This window comes from Amblyomma maculatum, chromosome 4 (assembly GCF_055883805.1).
Source record: "Amblyomma maculatum isolate TAMU_Amacu chromosome 4, ASM5588380v1, whole genome shotgun sequence".
Taxonomy (NCBI): Eukaryota; Metazoa; Arthropoda; class Arachnida; order Ixodida; family Ixodidae; genus Amblyomma; species Amblyomma maculatum.
Window position 1 is genome coordinate 104,400,441 of NC_139347.1, and position 18,065 is coordinate 104,418,505.

At 45.0% G+C, this 18,065-nt stretch overlaps 1 protein-coding gene across 1 annotated transcript; it reads left to right on the plus strand.

Moving 5' to 3' along the window:
* The first annotated feature begins 83 nt into the window (after window positions 1–83).
* On the plus strand, window positions 84–14,959 carry LOC146191908 (uncharacterized). Its single transcript, XM_084600005.1, has 3 exons — window positions 84–361; window positions 2,614–2,878; window positions 13,018–14,959. Exons 1-3 carry the CDS (start codon window positions 144–146, stop codon window positions 13,333–13,335), a joined length of 801 nt encoding a protein of 266 aa, XP_084456131.1. The 5' UTR covers window positions 84–143; the 3' UTR covers window positions 13,336–14,959.
* Window positions 14,960–18,065: the final 3,106 nt, after the last annotated feature.

Sequence of the window (18,065 nt, forward strand, 5' to 3'; positions counted from 1 at the left end):
ATAAGTGGGGGACTAGTGTTTTGAGGGCGAAGTTGTGCGGGCTCCTCAGCACGGATCAGTTCTCACACAGCTCAGGTTTCGTCAAGGAGACCCCGTTGAGTTCTCGAGTTCATCCGAGTTCAAGCAAGCCTTTGTTCGCTGAAATGAGGCCTTTTTTGTTATTATGGTTTCCTTTTGCAGTCTTGATGATGTCAAACCGCAGTGAAGGGCAGCGGGTTCAATGTGCCATCCCTGCATCGTTTTGCCATAACTACGAGGTCGTGGATCTATCGCACCATTTCAACGAGTCGACCATCCACTGGGATGACAATGGATACTACAGACTCAACGTTACGATCTACGATTCCACAGGAGATGGATGGTATGAACATGGTACAGCATGCATACTGCGTGAAAACACATAGGCAAACGTATATAGGGCGCACATATTTCATGCTGTAATGTGCAAACAAAATGGTCGCGTTAGCTTAACGACCGCTGAAGGTCAGCAATAGTTACCAGCCTTATGCTAGCATTTCCCTTTCAGGACTTCTGGTTTGAACATAAAAGTGCGATCAAACAGCAAAAGCTGCAAAAGAAGTCTTTTTGGCTGCTCTAATCAGATCCAATTTGCTTACATCGCAGAGGGTCACAGGTAAAATACCAAGAAAAATAACTGAAATAGAATAATTGTTTGCTTTGTATAACTTGACGCTATCTGTGAAGCCTACTCCGTTGATATAACTCCTTGGCGCTGGAGGGTACATTGTAAATAAAATAAAATAAACGTTAATTTCCCGCATCCCCCCTTTCTCTGTGCTTCCGAGTTCTCACTGGTTTTTGGAAGTTTGTCTACGTGCCCAGGTACCTCAAAGTGTGCTTCTTCCTCGTGCCTTTGCTTCATTAGGCGAAACAATACAAGATACTTATTACATTACGTTTGTCTAACAATTACTGCCTTTTGATTATTAGCACAGCTTGGACTTTCTGTTGATCATACCAGCCATTGCTGTTAATAATAGAGGTACTTATACCAGATAACATTCTAGTGTTCAGAATTTTTTTTACAAAACTTGCGAGGGATACTTCCGTGCGGCATCTATACGGAGAAGCGCACAGTGGTAGAACCATTATGTCCACCCTAAATCATAACAACTAGACGAGTTCTGAACTAAAGCAAACAGGCAACATTTTATTCTGATTTCAAAGAGCAATAATAATCCGTAATTGAAGGCCGTTAACACCAAAGGTTTGCTGAATTTTGACCTTTTCTTAATTAGCAACGTAGTTCGAATTATCGAACATCAAAAAGCGCCTTTAAAAGCTCTTGAGCGCGCCCTAAAGCATTGCAGATTTTTAAAATAGCCTCCATGAGAGTGGTATCGCCATTGATGTTATATTAACCTTTTTCCCATCAATAAATACTTAAGTGACGTTTGTATTGGATGCATTAAACGTGCGAGAAACGGCAGTCAAAAAATTTTGCATCGAGATAAATCCAACTCAACTACCTTTCAGATGCGTGTTTTGACTTTCAATATCTCGTAATTTGAAAGTTGTCTGTTTCGCAATGCAATATTTATCCTTAGAATAAAAGATAAAAAATTGATCACTTAATCTTTGGCAATCGGTAATCTAACCAATAAACGCTATCAGATACATCGCTATCAGATACATAAGGCTCGCTCTGCTTTACTATCCACCTGCACAGACAGCACCAACTTATCTCTCGCAAGTTTTAAAATAAAAATTTTTAAATACTAAAACAATCACCGGGGAGAAAATACTACTACAGTTCACTCTTTGATTTCATTGATTGTTGATTAAAATGCTCGCGGCCTGGGCCACTTCACTTACAAAGAAGCTACTTTTTTAACTCCAACTTCAGTAACATAGAAACATTTGTGCTTCTGGGAAAAGGAAGGGGGTCGTGGAGTGGATCATAACGACCTTTGAATTAAGTATCAAGCACCGCAAGATTGACCTGGCCGAAATTGGTAAAGGAAAAAGAGAGAGGTAAATTCATTTGCCGGGTAACCTGTAAATATAAGCGGTAAAAAGCAAAAAAATAAAGCGCTTCGCTAAAAGCCACTGATTCAGCGTGGCCCCCATTAAGAACAAAATATTAAACGCGGCGTGCACCTTCCCAATAATAAACGAAACATGGCGAAAGTGATGTTAAATAAATGTTGAAAGAAAAATGCAACTTCATGTAAAAAAATACAAGAAGGAACATAAATATCAATCTAACCCCCCTCCCCCCCCCCCCCGCAAATCAACCTATTTCTCCCATGTGTGTTCTGGTAAACAAAGGTGTTACAAAAATCAGTCTGTGTTGCTGCCATAGGGAGAGGAAATTTGTACCGTTCTTATTTGTGACTGTACAGTACCAAGTTCCTAGACCTTCTTATAACAGTACGCTCTAAACAATCTCGACTGAGACAGCTCTTAACGCTTGGAGCTGCTGTCTGAAAACATGAGAGATTATCACATTTGATATAATTGTACTTTCATAGCTTCCTGTTTCGAATACTCAGCTCAAAGCTATAGTAGGGTAGCAGTAATTTGCGTACCGTTATTTTTACGTTTACAAAGAAGAGGCACGAGCTTACCCAGATCTTGCTGCCCACGCAGGTTCCAGGAAGATGTCATGGAAAACGTCATCCATGGAGGTACCCATTTAGACGCTCCTGTGCATTTCTACAAGTACGGTTGGGACGCCACTCAAATACCGCTGGACAGGCTTCTGTTCCCGCCTATAGCACGTGTTGATGTGCGGGAGAAAGTTGCTCTGAACTCTGAATACCTTCTGTCTACGGACGACATACTGAACTGGGAGCAACAGCACGGACGTCTTCCGAATGGTTGTCTTTTTGTGATTCACACAGGACAGTCAAAGGTAAGCAAAATATTACTCCCGCTGTACCTGTGCAAACGTCTAAATATCTCTGTTTGTTAGGACTAGAACGTGCAGAAGCCTCATCACTTTGAAAAAGCCACTTTTCAATGTACTAAATTCTTGCATATATTTAAAACTACAATACCAGCGTCGAGCATTAGTGGGATTAGGGCCCTCTACGACTCTCAGATTCACTAACTTAGAGCTAGTTGCCCCTTACGCACGAAGCGTAAGCTACAGGGACCGACGCTAGGAGGCTGTTCCTAAATCATTGCGATTACTCAATTAATTCCTTCGTTTATCGCACGGCTTACCATGATTGCTGGCCGCCACCCGGCAGAAGCAAGTAAAACTGGCTTAAGGTTGCTGGCGAGGCATTTTACAACCTGCAACCTGCGATTCGCTTTTGCAGTCTTCCGGATTATAATGGAAGAACACTATCATAAGAGTGCAAGAAAAGCTAAGAAAAACAGACTGTTCTAGCCGGAGCTCAGCTACGGGCAAAAAATTGTTTGGGCTTGATTGTCTATGCGGCGGGTTTCGAGAGATAAACAGCTATTGCAAACGTGGTCCATAACCGCTTCATAATTGTCTGAAAACGAAGTCATGATCATCATCACCGTCATCGCCAGTTTGACTACAGCCACTCTAGGCAAAGGCTTCTCTCATATCTCTCCCCTTTAATCCGGTCTTCTGTAAGCAGCGTTAACTTGATCCCCGCAAACTTTCTACCACACCCTGCTAAGCTTGCTCCCCCTTGGAATCCAACCTGTCACCCTTAAAGAACAACAGATAACTTGTATTCGCATTACATGACCTTTCCCATGTCCATTTGTCCTTCATTTCTATGAGAACGTCATTAACGTGCGTTTGTTCGCTTACCCATCCTACATGCTTCCTGCAGGAACGCTACAGTTGCAATGTTTCGTTTCAGAGCTCGCTGCGGAGTCCTTATTGACACAAACCCAGTAACGTCGCGTATGCTGCGGTATAGAACCGCTACGTCGCAGTAGTTTAGCGCAAAAGTGTCTTCACATTCACAGCTGCCTTCATCGATAAACCCACAAAGCTTCAATTCTGGTTGTTTGTTTGGGCGCTGCATAACCGAAGCTGAACTCGTTCGTTAGCAGCCAATTTCTTACCAGATAGGTGAGCGCCGGTAAGATGACGTTGTTATGCTTTTTATACTTGAGGGAATATTGGTAACCTGCCGTTCGTGACCTAACAGTACTTGGGGAATGCACTCCATCACAATTGTATTCTACTAGTGATTTCCCTTTCGTAACCTGGATATACGGCTGTTACCTGTCCTAAGTATATGTAACCCCTTAAAACTCCCAGCGCCTTGCTGCCTATCGCTAACTGCTGCTCGTTTCCGAGACTGTTGAACATTACTTTCGTCTTCTGCATATTAGCTTTTAGGCCAACTATTTCGCTTCGCACGTAGGTCATTAATCATCCTTTTGAGTTCGTCGCGAGAGCAAGACAAAGTCATCGGCATATCTCTGATTACTGAGGCACTCTTCATTAACCTTTATGCCTAACTGCTCTCAATCCAGCTCTCTGATACTTCACTAAGCAAACGGCGAAATACACTGGAGAGGTACCGTGTTTCCTTGACTGGCAACCTTCCTTACTAAAATTTTATTAGTTCATTCATAGCCAGTTCCTCCCAGCGGCGGTCACGAGAAGCGGAATTTCTAGCTGCCCTAGCCTCTTCCGCCATTACGTAATTTCTTGGGTTTTGCCGCCTGCGACTAGTTCCTGATGCGTCGATCGTCTCACAGCGATGTGGAATGAATTCACTCTGAGCCCAGCGGCGACGTATGCAAGGCAGGTGAGCAAGATTCGAGCAGGATGCTGCCGTTATACGGCCGTCGCCATTATACACTCCGACTGCGCATTGTCGTCCTTTCAAATAATCCTCCTTTGACGTGGCTGATTCGCGATTCCATTTCCTGGCACGATTTCTTTTTCTGTGGTTCACAACGCAACCTTGAAAAAATCTTCCTTAAAATTGTGGAGAGAAACGGCGACTTTCAAGGCCCTACTACGTTTACTTGTGGGGCGAAGGTTGAGCATCCTTCCAAATTTTACTTTATTCATTGCCGATCCTACATCACCATATAAGCTTTCGACTACCAGCTCAACATGACATACAGGCGCATAAGACTGTACAACCTTCCCTTTGTACCACGCATTCAGCTTATTGGATGCTCGGTGACCTGTCATTAGTGTTATAGAACTCTGTACGTTATCAGCAAAGCGCTTATTGACGATATCCTACATTTAGTTCACGTCTCCCTGCTAAACCTTGATAGCACTGTAATAACTCGCCCTTTGAACAGTATAGTGCTTCATATGTCATCCTGAATCCTCATTAAGTCTAGGTAAAATCAACAAACAATCCTACTAGGCCTTCCTCACTCAATGGAGTTCTGGCGTTAAACAGCCAGATTCAGTTTCCAATGACGGCCTGTCCGAAGCCAAATATTTGTAAACTTCGAGACGTCGCGTGCCCCGCCGGGGTGGTGCAGTGGTAAGACGCCCGACTACTGTGCCGGAGTTCCCGGGTTCGAACCCGACCGCGGCGGCTGCGTTTCGATGGAGGCGAAACGAAGAGGCGTCGTGTGCTGTGCGATGTCAGCGCACGTTAAAGATCCCCAGGTGGTCGAAATTACTCCGTAGCCCTCCACTACGGCTCCTCTTTCTCTCTTTCCACTTTCATTCCCACCCTCCTCCCTTCCCCTACGGCGCGGTTCGGGTGTCCACATAGCAAGTGTGACAGTTACTGCGCCTTTCCCTTCCTGTGAACCAATTTAACTTAACGTCGCAGGCTTGACCGCCGCCGTAGGAAGTTTCTCCGCAGCCGCTGGAGATTCAGGACCGGTTGTTTATTGTAGTATTTACATTAGGTGGTGGCCGATTACTACGCCAGGGTGGCGAAATTGTGCATTGGTGAAGGATTACGTTTTTTCGTTGTGGTCACCTAGCTGGGTCAGGTCACACCATACCTAATTATGCAATCCCATCGACATGCGGAATTTTGTAGCGAGGGCTACACTACGCCAGCCGCTTCGCCTTTTCGCCGTGATCGCGCTTTCATCGTGGCCTCACCTTAGCCGTGGTTGCACTGACCTCGAGCCGTTGCCTAGCAACCGCTAGAAGAAGAAGAAGAAGTAGTATGTCGTGGGAGGAGGTAGCTGGCAGCTGACATGACCGAGAACTAACTGGACGTAGGGAATCCGGACGGGAAGCCCTTTGGCACGAGCTTACAACTCGAGCCTATCCTTTCACATGGGAGGGTGATATCACAATCAGCATGCCAGAACCCTTGCATTCACGTTATCCATATGCCTCGCGCCGACACGTTGACACGGCTCGGTTAAAGCGGGGATTGATATGTTGGCTGGTAGCTCACTTTATCGTGTGATCGCGAAGGTGGGAGTGAAAACAGAGAGAGAGAGCGGTAACACATTTCAGGGCTTTGGACCACCGCGGCAGGTACACGGCTGCATTATCTTACTGCTAAGGCTCGGAGATATGAACGCCATCTCTCTGGACGCCAGGGGCATGTATAGTGCGAACAAATTTCTGCTAAATCCTCGAATGCCTCACTTTGGCGAACGTTTTGTGCAGTGGAACATGGTCGCCGTTCTACTGATATCGCAGCAACGGCATGCTTTGCAGCGAATTCATCGCCGGGTGATTTCGCCAAACGAAAGAAGCGGCACGAAAAGTTTTCTTATAGTATGATACATTACCTACTTCAGCTACAAATTTTTATTCGGCAGGTGTCTCGGCAGATGCACACACAGTACCATCTGCTGCTGGCGCAGATGGAATTGCGAGCCCCTTTTCTATGTCTGAGTTGTAATTGATGAGGCGAAATGAAAAACAGCGCCTGGCCCGGACATAATTCAGTATCAGGTTTACAAGGACCTGAGTGCCGTTGCACTTCCTCAACTACTAGACACTCTATACAATGTATGGCGGCATGGTGTCGTACCTGATAGCTGGAAATCCGTTGTCGTGATCCCGATTCCCAAACCAGGAAACTCCCAACAGATCTTGCCAACTTGCGACCAATCTCCTTAACATCAACGCAGTGCCAGCTTGCGGACAAAATGCTGGCTACACGACTTCCTTGGTGGCTAGAACAGTACAGTTTTTATAATCCTGCTCAAATTGGATTTCGTCCATACATAGGTACAGAGGACAGGTTGGCTGTCTTGGCATCAGCAGTTCTATCATCTACCCGCAGCCGCAATGTTCGTACTATATTAGCAATGGACGTTGAAAAGGCATATGACAACATGAGTCATGCTGCAATCCCGAACTCCATTGACACGCTCCACCTCCCTTTGAGAGTGCGCAATTTTGTCGCATCATTTTTGGACGGAAGAACATTTGCAATACGCCTCAGTGGTGACGCAGTTGGTTCATTCGCTTCGCTACGTGACGTGCCCTAGGGATCAGTATTGTCACCGACATTGTTTAATACTGCTTTCATCCCACTGGCATGGCGCTTACTTGACATCCCTGAAATCAAGTTTTTGCAATACGCTGATGATATCACGGTATGGAGCACTCACCAAGATCTGCTCACTCAGGAGGCTGCCCTTCAATCAGCTTTAGATACTACCTTTGATTACGCTTCTTACATTAGCCTTCAGCTTTCCGTGTGTAAAACTACATACATGTGTGTCGCTAACCGCTGAAGACGCCGTAAACTTACTGCAAATTCATTTCGACTCTATCAGGCACCCCACTACAGGAAAGTTCGAGCGTAAAAATTCTGGGCTTAACGATTCATTAATCAGGATCAGCGACTGCTTGGCTTTCTCAGGCAAAAAAGCAAGCTATTCAGACTATGGGTTTGATTAGAAGAATTGCTCCGAAAACGGGGGGCGCTGGCTCGTCTGTTGCACGCCAGTTGGTGAGCGCGATGTTGCCGCCGCGTATTGTTTATCAAGCCCAGTTCCAATATCTTACAACAGCACAATGGGATCGCATTGAAGCAGTGAACCAAGAAGCTATGAGAACCATTACATGCCTTCTACGAATCACTCCGGTCGTAGCATTACAGTAGAATGTGCAGTTCAACACCATCGATGAGCTGGTGCAACAGCGCCGTGATGCGCGGAGACTTAAAGCCCCTTTATCACATTCCATGTAAGAAGTGAGTGCGTATGCAAGTTCTCATATTATTCTTCAGCCACCTGCGCCAGTTATTCCTCCTTGGAAGTTTGTACAGTTAGGCGGCAACAAGCCAACAGATAACCGTAGACCAACGTCTGGCAACTCGGCGTCGTCCCCTCACCAGTGATTTGAAGAGCAAGATGCATACTCACCTTCCTCAAGGATTCATTGTACTGCACGTGGATGCAGGCATACAAGGCTGTGAATAAAAAACAGCAATCTACTCCCCGTGGACACCTAGCTTAAATCAGACCGCTCCGTTTAAACTTTCAGAACAACCTACATCTTTCTGTGCTGAGCTCGTGGCAGTTCAGGAGGCGCTCTGATCCGTGGCCACAATTAATATGTTCCCTACGGCCCAAGTTGTCATCCCCGCTGACGCACTTTAAGTGGTACGTTTGCTCCGACGTGTCAACCATTGCCCAAAAATATTTCTAGACATTCACCAGCTTACCGCACGCATCCCACAATCATTACGTGTTGAGTGGGTCCCATGGAACCTTCTGCCTTTAACGACGCTTCTCGTGACCCAAGACTCATCATTACCACGGCTCCTTGATGAGGACGACGCTATCCTCTTTATGTCAAGAAAGGAACACCTGCGGCGCCGCACACGTGCTCTTATCCCTCTGTGAGCGGTATCCCTCTCCGTGGTCTCACCCGTGCAGAGGAGGTCGCGCTTAGGAGGATCCGGGTCGGGGTTGCCCTTACACCAGCTGCCACTAGGACGTGGTCTCACTTTCGATACTTATATCCCAACCCAGGATGTCCGATATGTAAAGACGAAAACGTAAAAGCCAACATTCACCATTTGCTGTGAGTCTGCCCAGCTGTGAAACCGACAAGAATCCGGCACTTGATGATAGCTGGCCTTTCAGCAAGCAATCGTGCCTTGTATCTCGCTTGGACGCAGGGACCACATCATCGCTCCCTCTTGGACTTCATCAAATCAGCCAACCTTTTTCAATTCATTTAATCATTAGTTCATTCTTCATCTCATACGCTACTGATACCCTGAGGCTATAAATATCGTTAAAAAAAAACTACTATGTGTTTGGCGTAGCTCCATTGTTTATCGCAGTGCTCGGAACGCTCGCTTGCTAGATCGAGTAAAGGGCAATTGAATCGGGTTGAAAGCAAAAGGCTCAATTTTGCACCATTTAAATTTTCCTCTCTGAGTGCTGCTTCAAAAGTGAAGATTGATTTGTTAAGCGCCAGGGGAATGTACAGGCTCACCAAAAGTGAAACGGAGCACGCGAGTGGTGCCCAAACTATCCAAATCTGCACGCCGGCGCAGTCTTTCAGCAAACGTTCCGCTATGCAGATGTGCAGCAGAAAGCGAGTGGGTGTCAGCACGTCCGGCTTTACCCATATCGATGACCTGATGCTCGCCTTATCGCCGGGAGAAGCCGCGCTGCTTTCAAGATCGCCGCCACTTGAAGCGCGAACCATGGCGGCAAAGCAAACAAAAATGTCATTCTTGACGAACTAGAAAGCGCTCGCTACCGAAGCCAACTTTTTGCGCACGGCGTAGGCAAACAATGCAAACTTGCAAGAAGGATTCGAAGGGTCTCTGCAGAGCAGTGATGTCAGCAGCGCGACTTGGTTGTGCCGGTGGAAAGGCGAGAATCGCCATCGAGATGGGTGAATAGGACTTGTCGACTGACTATCGCTCTCTGCTACACATCTGCTGAATGAATGCAGTTGTATGCAGTTTTAAGGCATATGGAGCGAAAGTCTGTGCCCGAGAGCTGTGCTTCGCATTTCAATAATGATGCGTTACTCGCAAATAGTGGACGTGTGAGGAAGGTGGTTAAGAATGAAAACGATTGATGATGGTAGTTATTGACATCTATAGAGTTAATTATTAATGCTAATGACTAACAGTGATAATTAGTAATGACTTGTAATGACGAATACGTCCAACTACCACTTGTAATGACCGCAACTGATTGGAAATGAGTAAAAACGCTTAGCGATGAGTGGTAATCACTACAATGATTTGGCATGACTCATTTTGATTGCTAATGGCTGCGAAACAACTAATATATATCAAACGACGTCTTGTAATGACGGCAGCTGATTGGAAATGAATAAACATGCTTAGTTATGAGTGATAATCACTACACTGAATAGACATGACTTATCATGACAACTAAACGAGTAATATGTCAAACAACGAAAGAAAACAGGCAAACAGTCAAGGTAATCATAACAATGCGGTAACAGGAAAGAAAGAACTGAAGAGGAAAAGGCAGACGATAAGAGAAAAACGGCAAGAGGCAAAGAGAAGGAGAAAAAAGAGAGAGAGAGACAAACAGAAAGAGGCGAACAGAGTGAGGCAAGCGTTAATAGAAAAATAATGAGATGCAAATGATAGGATAGGAAGGGTAGGATTTTGTCGTTCTCCTCTCAAGAGACATCTAAGAGACCCTCTAATTATTTTACAGTTCGGCAACTTGTCGTGGCCTCTCTATTACTTTTGATGCACCTGTACGCCAAGACGCACGGTAATAATTCGAGAATCGCTCTGGACATTCGATTTTCAGTCCCGGACAGTGCGTGGCTACATGGTGACTTGAGTTCCGCATTCGACTTATCACTGGGGACCTAGAAGTTCCGACTACTAGAACAGCTCCCCAGAAAGTAGCGCTGTGCTGGCGGCCGTGGACTGTCCGCATTCGCAGTACCTTCATGCAGACAATAATCACGCGTTAAACATTGCGACAAACTCTGTGGCTAATCTCTAGGTAATATAAGACTTTTGAATCATGCAGCTTTTCATTACTGCCTTGACATCCACAGCACGCAGACGCATTCAGAGCCTTTGGCACAGGTTGCTTACAAGGGTGCCCAGAACTTCACCGATTTCGGCCTTTTGTGAACGCACAGGCTGGAAAGGTCCCAACGGAACCGCTCGTGCGCTGAAGCACCTTTTGTTGTAAACGTTTATGCAAACGCTTTCGACTGCATTTCTATGCGGCCTGAGAACGGCGATTTGGGATATTTTGACTTTGCAAACGTTTTGTTGAAAACAGCGGCAAACAAATCCCGCCGAGCTGAGTTTCTTTAAATGCTCTGCATTCACGCATGTATTAAGTCGTCCACAAGAAGCACCAGTTACGTAGTGACTCTATTGTATATCTTTAGCATTACACGGACGTCAGGATATAAACATGCACGCAGCGACACTGGTTAAAAATTGTGGCGTAGTAACCAATGGTTTGCATTGTAAGCTGCAGTAGACGAGGGTGGACAGGTGCGATGGCAGCAGGAGAGCCTGTAAGCAGCCACTGGCAATCAGGTCATGTGGCAATGACACTGCTTTCTGTTAGAGTAGAAGCAAGTAGCAGTAGCAGTAATAGTAGTATTAGTAGAAGTAGCAGTAGTAGTAGTGGTGGTGGTAGTAGTAGGGGTAGTAGTAGGAGCAGTAGTAGTAGTAGCAGTAATAGTAGTAGCAGCAGCAGCAGCAACAACAGTAGTAGTAGTAAGTAGTAGTTATAGTAGTAGTACTAGCAGTGGTAGTGGTAGTGGTAGTAGTAGCAGTAGTAGTAGTAGTAGCAGCAGCATTAGCAGCAACAGTAGTAGTAGTTGTAGTAGTAGTAGTAATAGTAGTAGCAGTAGCAGTAGTAGTAGTAGTAGTAAGTAGTAGTAATAGCAGTAGTACTGGCAGTGGTAGTGGTAGTAGTGTGGTAGTAGCAGTAGTAGTAGTAGTAGCAGCAGCAGCAGCAGTAGCAGTAGTAGTAGTATTAGTAGTAGTAGTAGTAATAGTAGTAGCAGCAGCAGCAGCAACAGTAGTAGTAGTAGTAGTAAGTAGTAGTTATAGTAGTAGTACTAGCAGTGGTAGTGGTAGTACTAGTAGCAGTAGTAGTAGTAGCAGTAGTAGCAGTAGTAGCAGTAGTAGTAGTAGTAGTAGTAGTAGTAGTAGTAGTAGTAGTAGTAGCAGCAGTAGCAGCAACAGTAGTGGTAGTTGTAGTAGTAGTAGTAATAGTAGTAGCAGTAGCAGTAGTAGTAGTAGTAGTAGTAAGTAGTAGTAATGGTAGTAGTACTAGCAGTGGTTGTGGTAGAAGTGGTGGTAGTAGCAGTAGTAGTAGTAGTAGTAGTAGTAGTAATAGTAGTAGCAGCAGTAGCAGCAACAGTAGTAGTTGTAGTAGTAGTAGTAGTAGTAGTAGTAGTAGTAGTAGTAACAGTAGTAGCAGTAGCAGTAGTAGTAGTAGTAGTAGTAGTAGCAGTAAGTAGTAGTAATAGTAGTAGTACTGGCAGTGGTAGTGGTAGTAGTAGTGGTAGTAGCAGTAGTAGTAGTAGTAGTAGTAGTAGTAGTAGCAGCAGCAGCAGTAGCAATAGTAGTAGTATTAGTAGTAGTAGTAGTAGTAGTAGTAGTAGTAGTAGTAGTAGTAGTAGTAGTAGTAGTAGTAGTAGTGGTAGTGATGGTGGTGGTAGTAGCAATAGTAGTCAGCAAGTTGTCCGGGAAGAAACGAATATCGTAGTGTGAAAGTGAAAACTCGGGAACTCAATAACAGATCACGATCGATGGTCTATGCAACATGCGCATGAGGCCCCTCTTTTGGGTTCCGCCGATTCGCTCGGTCATGGTCGTGGTACAGATTAAGACCGCTCTTAATGAATGTTAAATTAAGCTATGCTACCAATATGATCGGTTCCATGTTAACTGAAGAACTGTCCTATAAGCTACGTGCACGGTGCAGTCCTTTTCACGGGCGTGTTTCAGGCTCGAGTTTTATACAGGACGCAGTACTCAGCTTCTCGCGATCATTTAAGGCAATGCCGGCTTTGTAAGAAACAATCTGATTTGATCTATATAAATTTAACTCAAGCGCATGTGAGTTACCGAAGGGTCATATCAGTGACACTCACTCATGCCTGATATGGGTATTTGTTTATTTTCTTCTTTTTATTATTTTTTTTTTTGCGAGTAGCACTGGCCGAACCGTACCGCGTACATGGGCATCGACGCCAACGGCGAGAAGCACTTTCCAGCCATGAGTCCAGATTCCGCGTCCTTCCTAGCGACACAGCGCAACGTGTTCGGCGTGGGCCTAGACACGCCCTCCGTGGACGCGGCCACCGTCGACACTGCTCACCGGGCCCTATCCGAGGCGAACATCTTCATCCTGGAGAATCTGGTTGGCCTGGAGAAGGTGCCCGCGACGGGAGCGTATGCACTTGTGCTGCCGCTCAAGCTGGATGGTGCAAGCGGATCACCCGTTCGTGTGGTTGCACTGGTGCCGCCGTGAACTGATTATCTTTGGCGCAATACTTGGCGTTTTGTCCTTTAATTCTCAGCATAAACACACCTCGAAAAATAAACTTACTTTTAGTATTAGTGGTGAGGAGGAGGAGATAGATGAGGAGGAAAGGCAGGGAGGTTAGCCAGTAAAAGCAACCGGTTTGCTAGCCTGCACTGGGGGAAGGGGCTGAGTGGATATAAAAGTTGTGAGAGAGGGACGGTTGAAGTTAGTACAGTCACATCACATCACGTCACAGTCATATCACTTAACATAACAGCAAACTCATAATCTTTCGATTAGGCCTGTGCTTTTCATAAAGCGGAGCAGTGCCTGGGAAGCCTTCACCGCAGACAATCACCGTGGCCAGGGACCTAAAATCTTAATTTCAGTCAATGGGCGTCCACAGACGCCGGCTTTCCTCACTGTATTTGGGACAGTCACAAATAATGTGGCCTATAGACTCGTCGCACCCACAGTTTGTACATGCAGGGCTGTTTGCCCTGCCTATCATAAAAGAATACGAGTTTGTGAATGCTACACCAACCCACAGGCGGTACAATAAAGTTTCTTCGCGTCGGGGTAGGCCAGGTGGAAGCCGGAGCTTCAGATCAGGGTCCAGTAATTTTAAAATATTCGTGATATCAGGCCACTGCTTATTGCACATATATCAGTATTAGTGATATATGTGCAGTAAGCAGTTGCCTGTGGAACACGGGGATAGTATTTAGACCCAGGGAGCAAGATTCGTTGTCCCCCTTAAGAAAACACGTGGATTTGTCGACGCATATAACAGAAATTGTTTTCAAAAATCATGTTTCCTTTTTCGACCCACCATTTGCTTAAAGAAACACCTGCATAAAATACATCAAGCACAACATATTGTCTTAGTTCAATTTTTTTTTCTAGTAACAATCTTTCCTTTTTAGTGCTCCTGTTCAGAATTAAAGAGATTTCTTCCTCTGTGTTCCCTTGTTCTTGCCACGCCGGCCGGAACAGTTGATATTAAAGAAACGAGTGCAGTGTGCAGGATACAGTAAAAAAGTGGGCAGAAGATCACAAGGGCAAGCAAACAAGAACATTCACGCCAACTGCTGATGTGTAGCCCGGCAAGGTCCACCAGTTGGAGACGACAAAGGGGAAGGGAAACAGTCGGACAAAAATAAATAACAAAAGCATACACCTTCACACAGGATAAGTTTCGCGGTGCCGCCAATGTGTCGTTGAAAAACATTATGATCACAGGTCCCGTGAGACCGCAAAGAGCTAAGGTAGAAATAATTTAGAAGGTCAAAGATGGAGTCCAGAAGTAGGCTTAACAAATTTTCAATTTTAAAGGCGACGACAAACAAACAGAAGTCGCTTCTTGTACAGCTCAAGCTTTTTCCAGTCCTCACATGAGCCGGATTGTCTAATTTTAAGCAGGCTAGAGTTGTTTACGGCACATTCTGGCATGTGCTGCATTTTCGTAAAAAGTGTATTCAATTCGTCAAATGAAAACCAGGTAGAAAACTGAATTTATTCTTGGTGGTTTTGTTACTGCTCACCGAGAACAGTTGCTTGGGGCGAGTTTCGTAATCTGTGATATGTTATCATGTATTATGAGGAGAAATAAGAAAATAAAATGCTGAGGTTAAACGATGAAGAGGAGATGAAGGAGAAGGAAAGGCGGCAATAAGGTTAATCAGCACAAGAAAGAAACCGGCTTGTTACCCTGCACTGGGGAAAAAAGAATGAACAGCTTGCTAAATTAATAAGGCTTGCGAAAGCATTAATTTTGGGTAGTTCATTTTTTTATAAATGGTAGATATAAATAACCTTGTCCCTGTCTTCTCCCCATCGCCTGAAATAGGCACTTTCGTGAGGATGGCCGTGATATATCCCAGGCAGAGCCAACCAAGGGCCTAATATCGGGATGTGATGGAAATGACCATCCCATTTAATCTCAGTACGTTGCCACTACATTCCAACATTAGGCCTATGGTTTCGGCCACCTGGGCTGTTGCCCACTCTGCCACAAGTGAAATAGATAATACGTCAAGCTCTAGCAACGCTGCTCGAATGGTGCCGCGTGTCTCACTTGGGATCCATGATTGCTAGAACGCTGGATTCTAATGCCATTCTTTCATCTTATCGGTGAAGCTAGAGTTGGCAGCGCTTGCCAGTTCGACGACGATGGGAACAGTAAGCCAGCTTAACTTTGGCAAGTTGCGCTTCCGCACTAAACAGTGCTTAACAGGGGTACTATTCGACTAGAGATGTGAAAGCCAAAGGAGCAACAGGAGAAAAACAATATTTGTTTTTGTTTTTTTCAGAGGTGCAAAGATTGACAGAAGCTGAAGTTTCCTTTTTCAAGGTTTTTTGGTCGCTTGTTTACAGTTGAGGTTTATTTTTCTGCTTTGGAAACCGCGAGTGTGCCTCAACGAAAGAGCAAAAAGCAATTGTCATCGCCTTTTTAGATTATATGCGGTTTAACATCCAAAACTACATCGGCTATGAGAAACGCCGTAGAAAAGTGGTTTGAATGGTTTCGATTACAGGGGATTCTTGAACGTACACTGAGATCCGGCAGCATACAGGCTCTTCTCGTCTCGATTCCATGGAGACAATAGAGGGCGCCACAGCCGAGCTTGAATCCAAATACTCTGGCAGAAGGCACGTCACCTGAATGCACTACGCTGAATACTTGCAATCATATGCAATGCAATAAGGCTGAACGTGCCGCCGCGCGATCAACTACGCACGAGACCAAACTCATTCAGGTTCAAGCATTCTTGAACCAAGGTTCACGCGCATTAGGTATCAGCCACAGCCGCTTCTGCCGCTTTGACTTGGCTAGCTTCTGCGCTTGATAAGCTTCTCAGCAACGGGATAGTCTGACTTCTCGTTGATCGATAGTCACGGCAGCCTTTCTGGCACGGTTGTGGTCTCTGCCTTTGAAGAGATCACGCACAAGTATGGTACGTTTTTACATAGGTTGAATCTATGAGCGGCGCAGATGCAATTTGAAGACGACCGTGTTCAATGCACAGTGAGAGAACGTTAAGCCGTTGGAAACGGTTAAGACGACGGTGTTTATTACACAGCGCAACGGTGTGCTGCCGTTTTAGACGAGGCGTGATCGGCAGTGGGCGATAGCATACTGCTTCCATGCCTAGGCAGGACAACAAAAAAGAGGATGTTTTCTGCAAAGCGCGAGATGAAATAACATGTGGCGCTCAATTATACGGCGCAATCTGTGGAATGCATAAGATACTAGGCCCAGGAATAACGCAGAATAGCGCAAAATTTGCAAATGAACGTAGTAGAGATAAAGCGCTAAAAGACATTTTTCCATCGTAAGCCGCTTTATGCAAATACGGGCATTTTTGCAGGCGGCTATGGTTGTTGTATATGTTGTTTTTCGGCAGGGCTAAGCAATATTTATAAGCGACATATACACGCGCTGCTTTCTTATGAATATAATGGGAAATAAGGAAAAAGCTGCAGCCCATAGGCCACACAGCCTTTTCATGTTTACTTTTAGCAGGAAACATAAGAAAAATAGTACCCAGTGTATGACCGCCGGCTAGCGGTATGTTGTTGCTGATATGAGAAAGGTTCGCCCACTGCTTAACGCGCGAAAGCACTTTCTATGTGCGAGACGGCCACTTGTGAAATAAAAAAAGCGAGCAGTATGAAAAGGCGTCTGCTGTTAAGTAACAGATTTCCTCTGACATCAAGAAAATCTACGTCAATAAAATAAAGGCCAAACATCACGATTGCTAACGAGCGCATCATCAAGACAAACAGGTGAGTCAGCACTTTTCAGAGACGAGGAACAATACTCGCTGTAGAAAAAAAAAAATCAAAGAGGCTGTGTCTTTCCTAGACTGTCCACAGCAAACGCGAATTGACGCTGCCTGAGGTTAAGCTTATTTATAACTTTTGAGCGAAGATTTGCTTGACTCTGAGTACACGCAAGGAAAGCGTCATATAGAGGAAAACTTGGAAAAGTGTCCTGTAGGACACTTCTGACAAACGGACTAATATGCGTATGGAAAGAGACAGCGCTACTAAGACAGGACAGGAGAGCAGACAAACACACGTGCATGTGTTTGTCTGCTCTCTTGTCCCGTCCTAGTAGCGCTGTTTTTTTCCCCATTCGTCATCATGTACCGACCAGCCCGTATTCTCCCTCTTCTGCTAATATGCGGGGCGAAGCACTTATGAATGGTCGTGGCTACTCTAAAATCATTGTTCTAGTGATCAGTCTAAGTAGTCGAGAATTGCCACATCGTGGTGTACTGGTATGCTTGGGATAATGCGCGATGTGATTGAAATACTCGGAAGAAATAAGTTAGTTCCGTTAGTCCTGGACAACATCAGCACGTTACAACCAGCCGCTGTTACAGTTGGAAGTAATTTGCACTTATAACGTGCATTGCATATGCGACTCAAGACCTAAGCTTGCTTATGAATGGTCCGACAAAGCTAAAACCATTATTGATGTTTGTGCATTTTAGGAAATAATTCCAAGCTTTTCTAAACATGTGCTTCTTTTTCTTTCCAAAATTTGCAGCTTTTCAGGAAAAAGAACTTGAAAAGTGTATTTTTTATTTAGAATATTCAACATTTCAGAAAATTTTGAATTTCGAAATTCGAATTTTGAGTGCAACTAGCAGGAATTGGCATATTAGGGACCTAAGAACCTAACGAACTTGCGGAAGGCACGGATATATACGTAAATAGTAACATAA

Coding starts and splice junctions, on each gene's coding strand:
- LOC146191908 (XM_084600005.1), top strand. CDS start 144: ATGAGGCCTTTTTTGTTATTATGGTTTCCTTTTGCAGTCTTGATGATG. Junction 362..2,613: donor GATTCCACAGGAGATGGATG/GTATGAACATGG, acceptor CTGCCCACGCAG/GTTCCAGGAAGATGTCATGG. Junction 2,879..13,017: donor TTCACACAGGACAGTCAAAG/GTAAGCAAAATA, acceptor TTTTGCGAGTAG/CACTGGCCGAACCGTACCGC.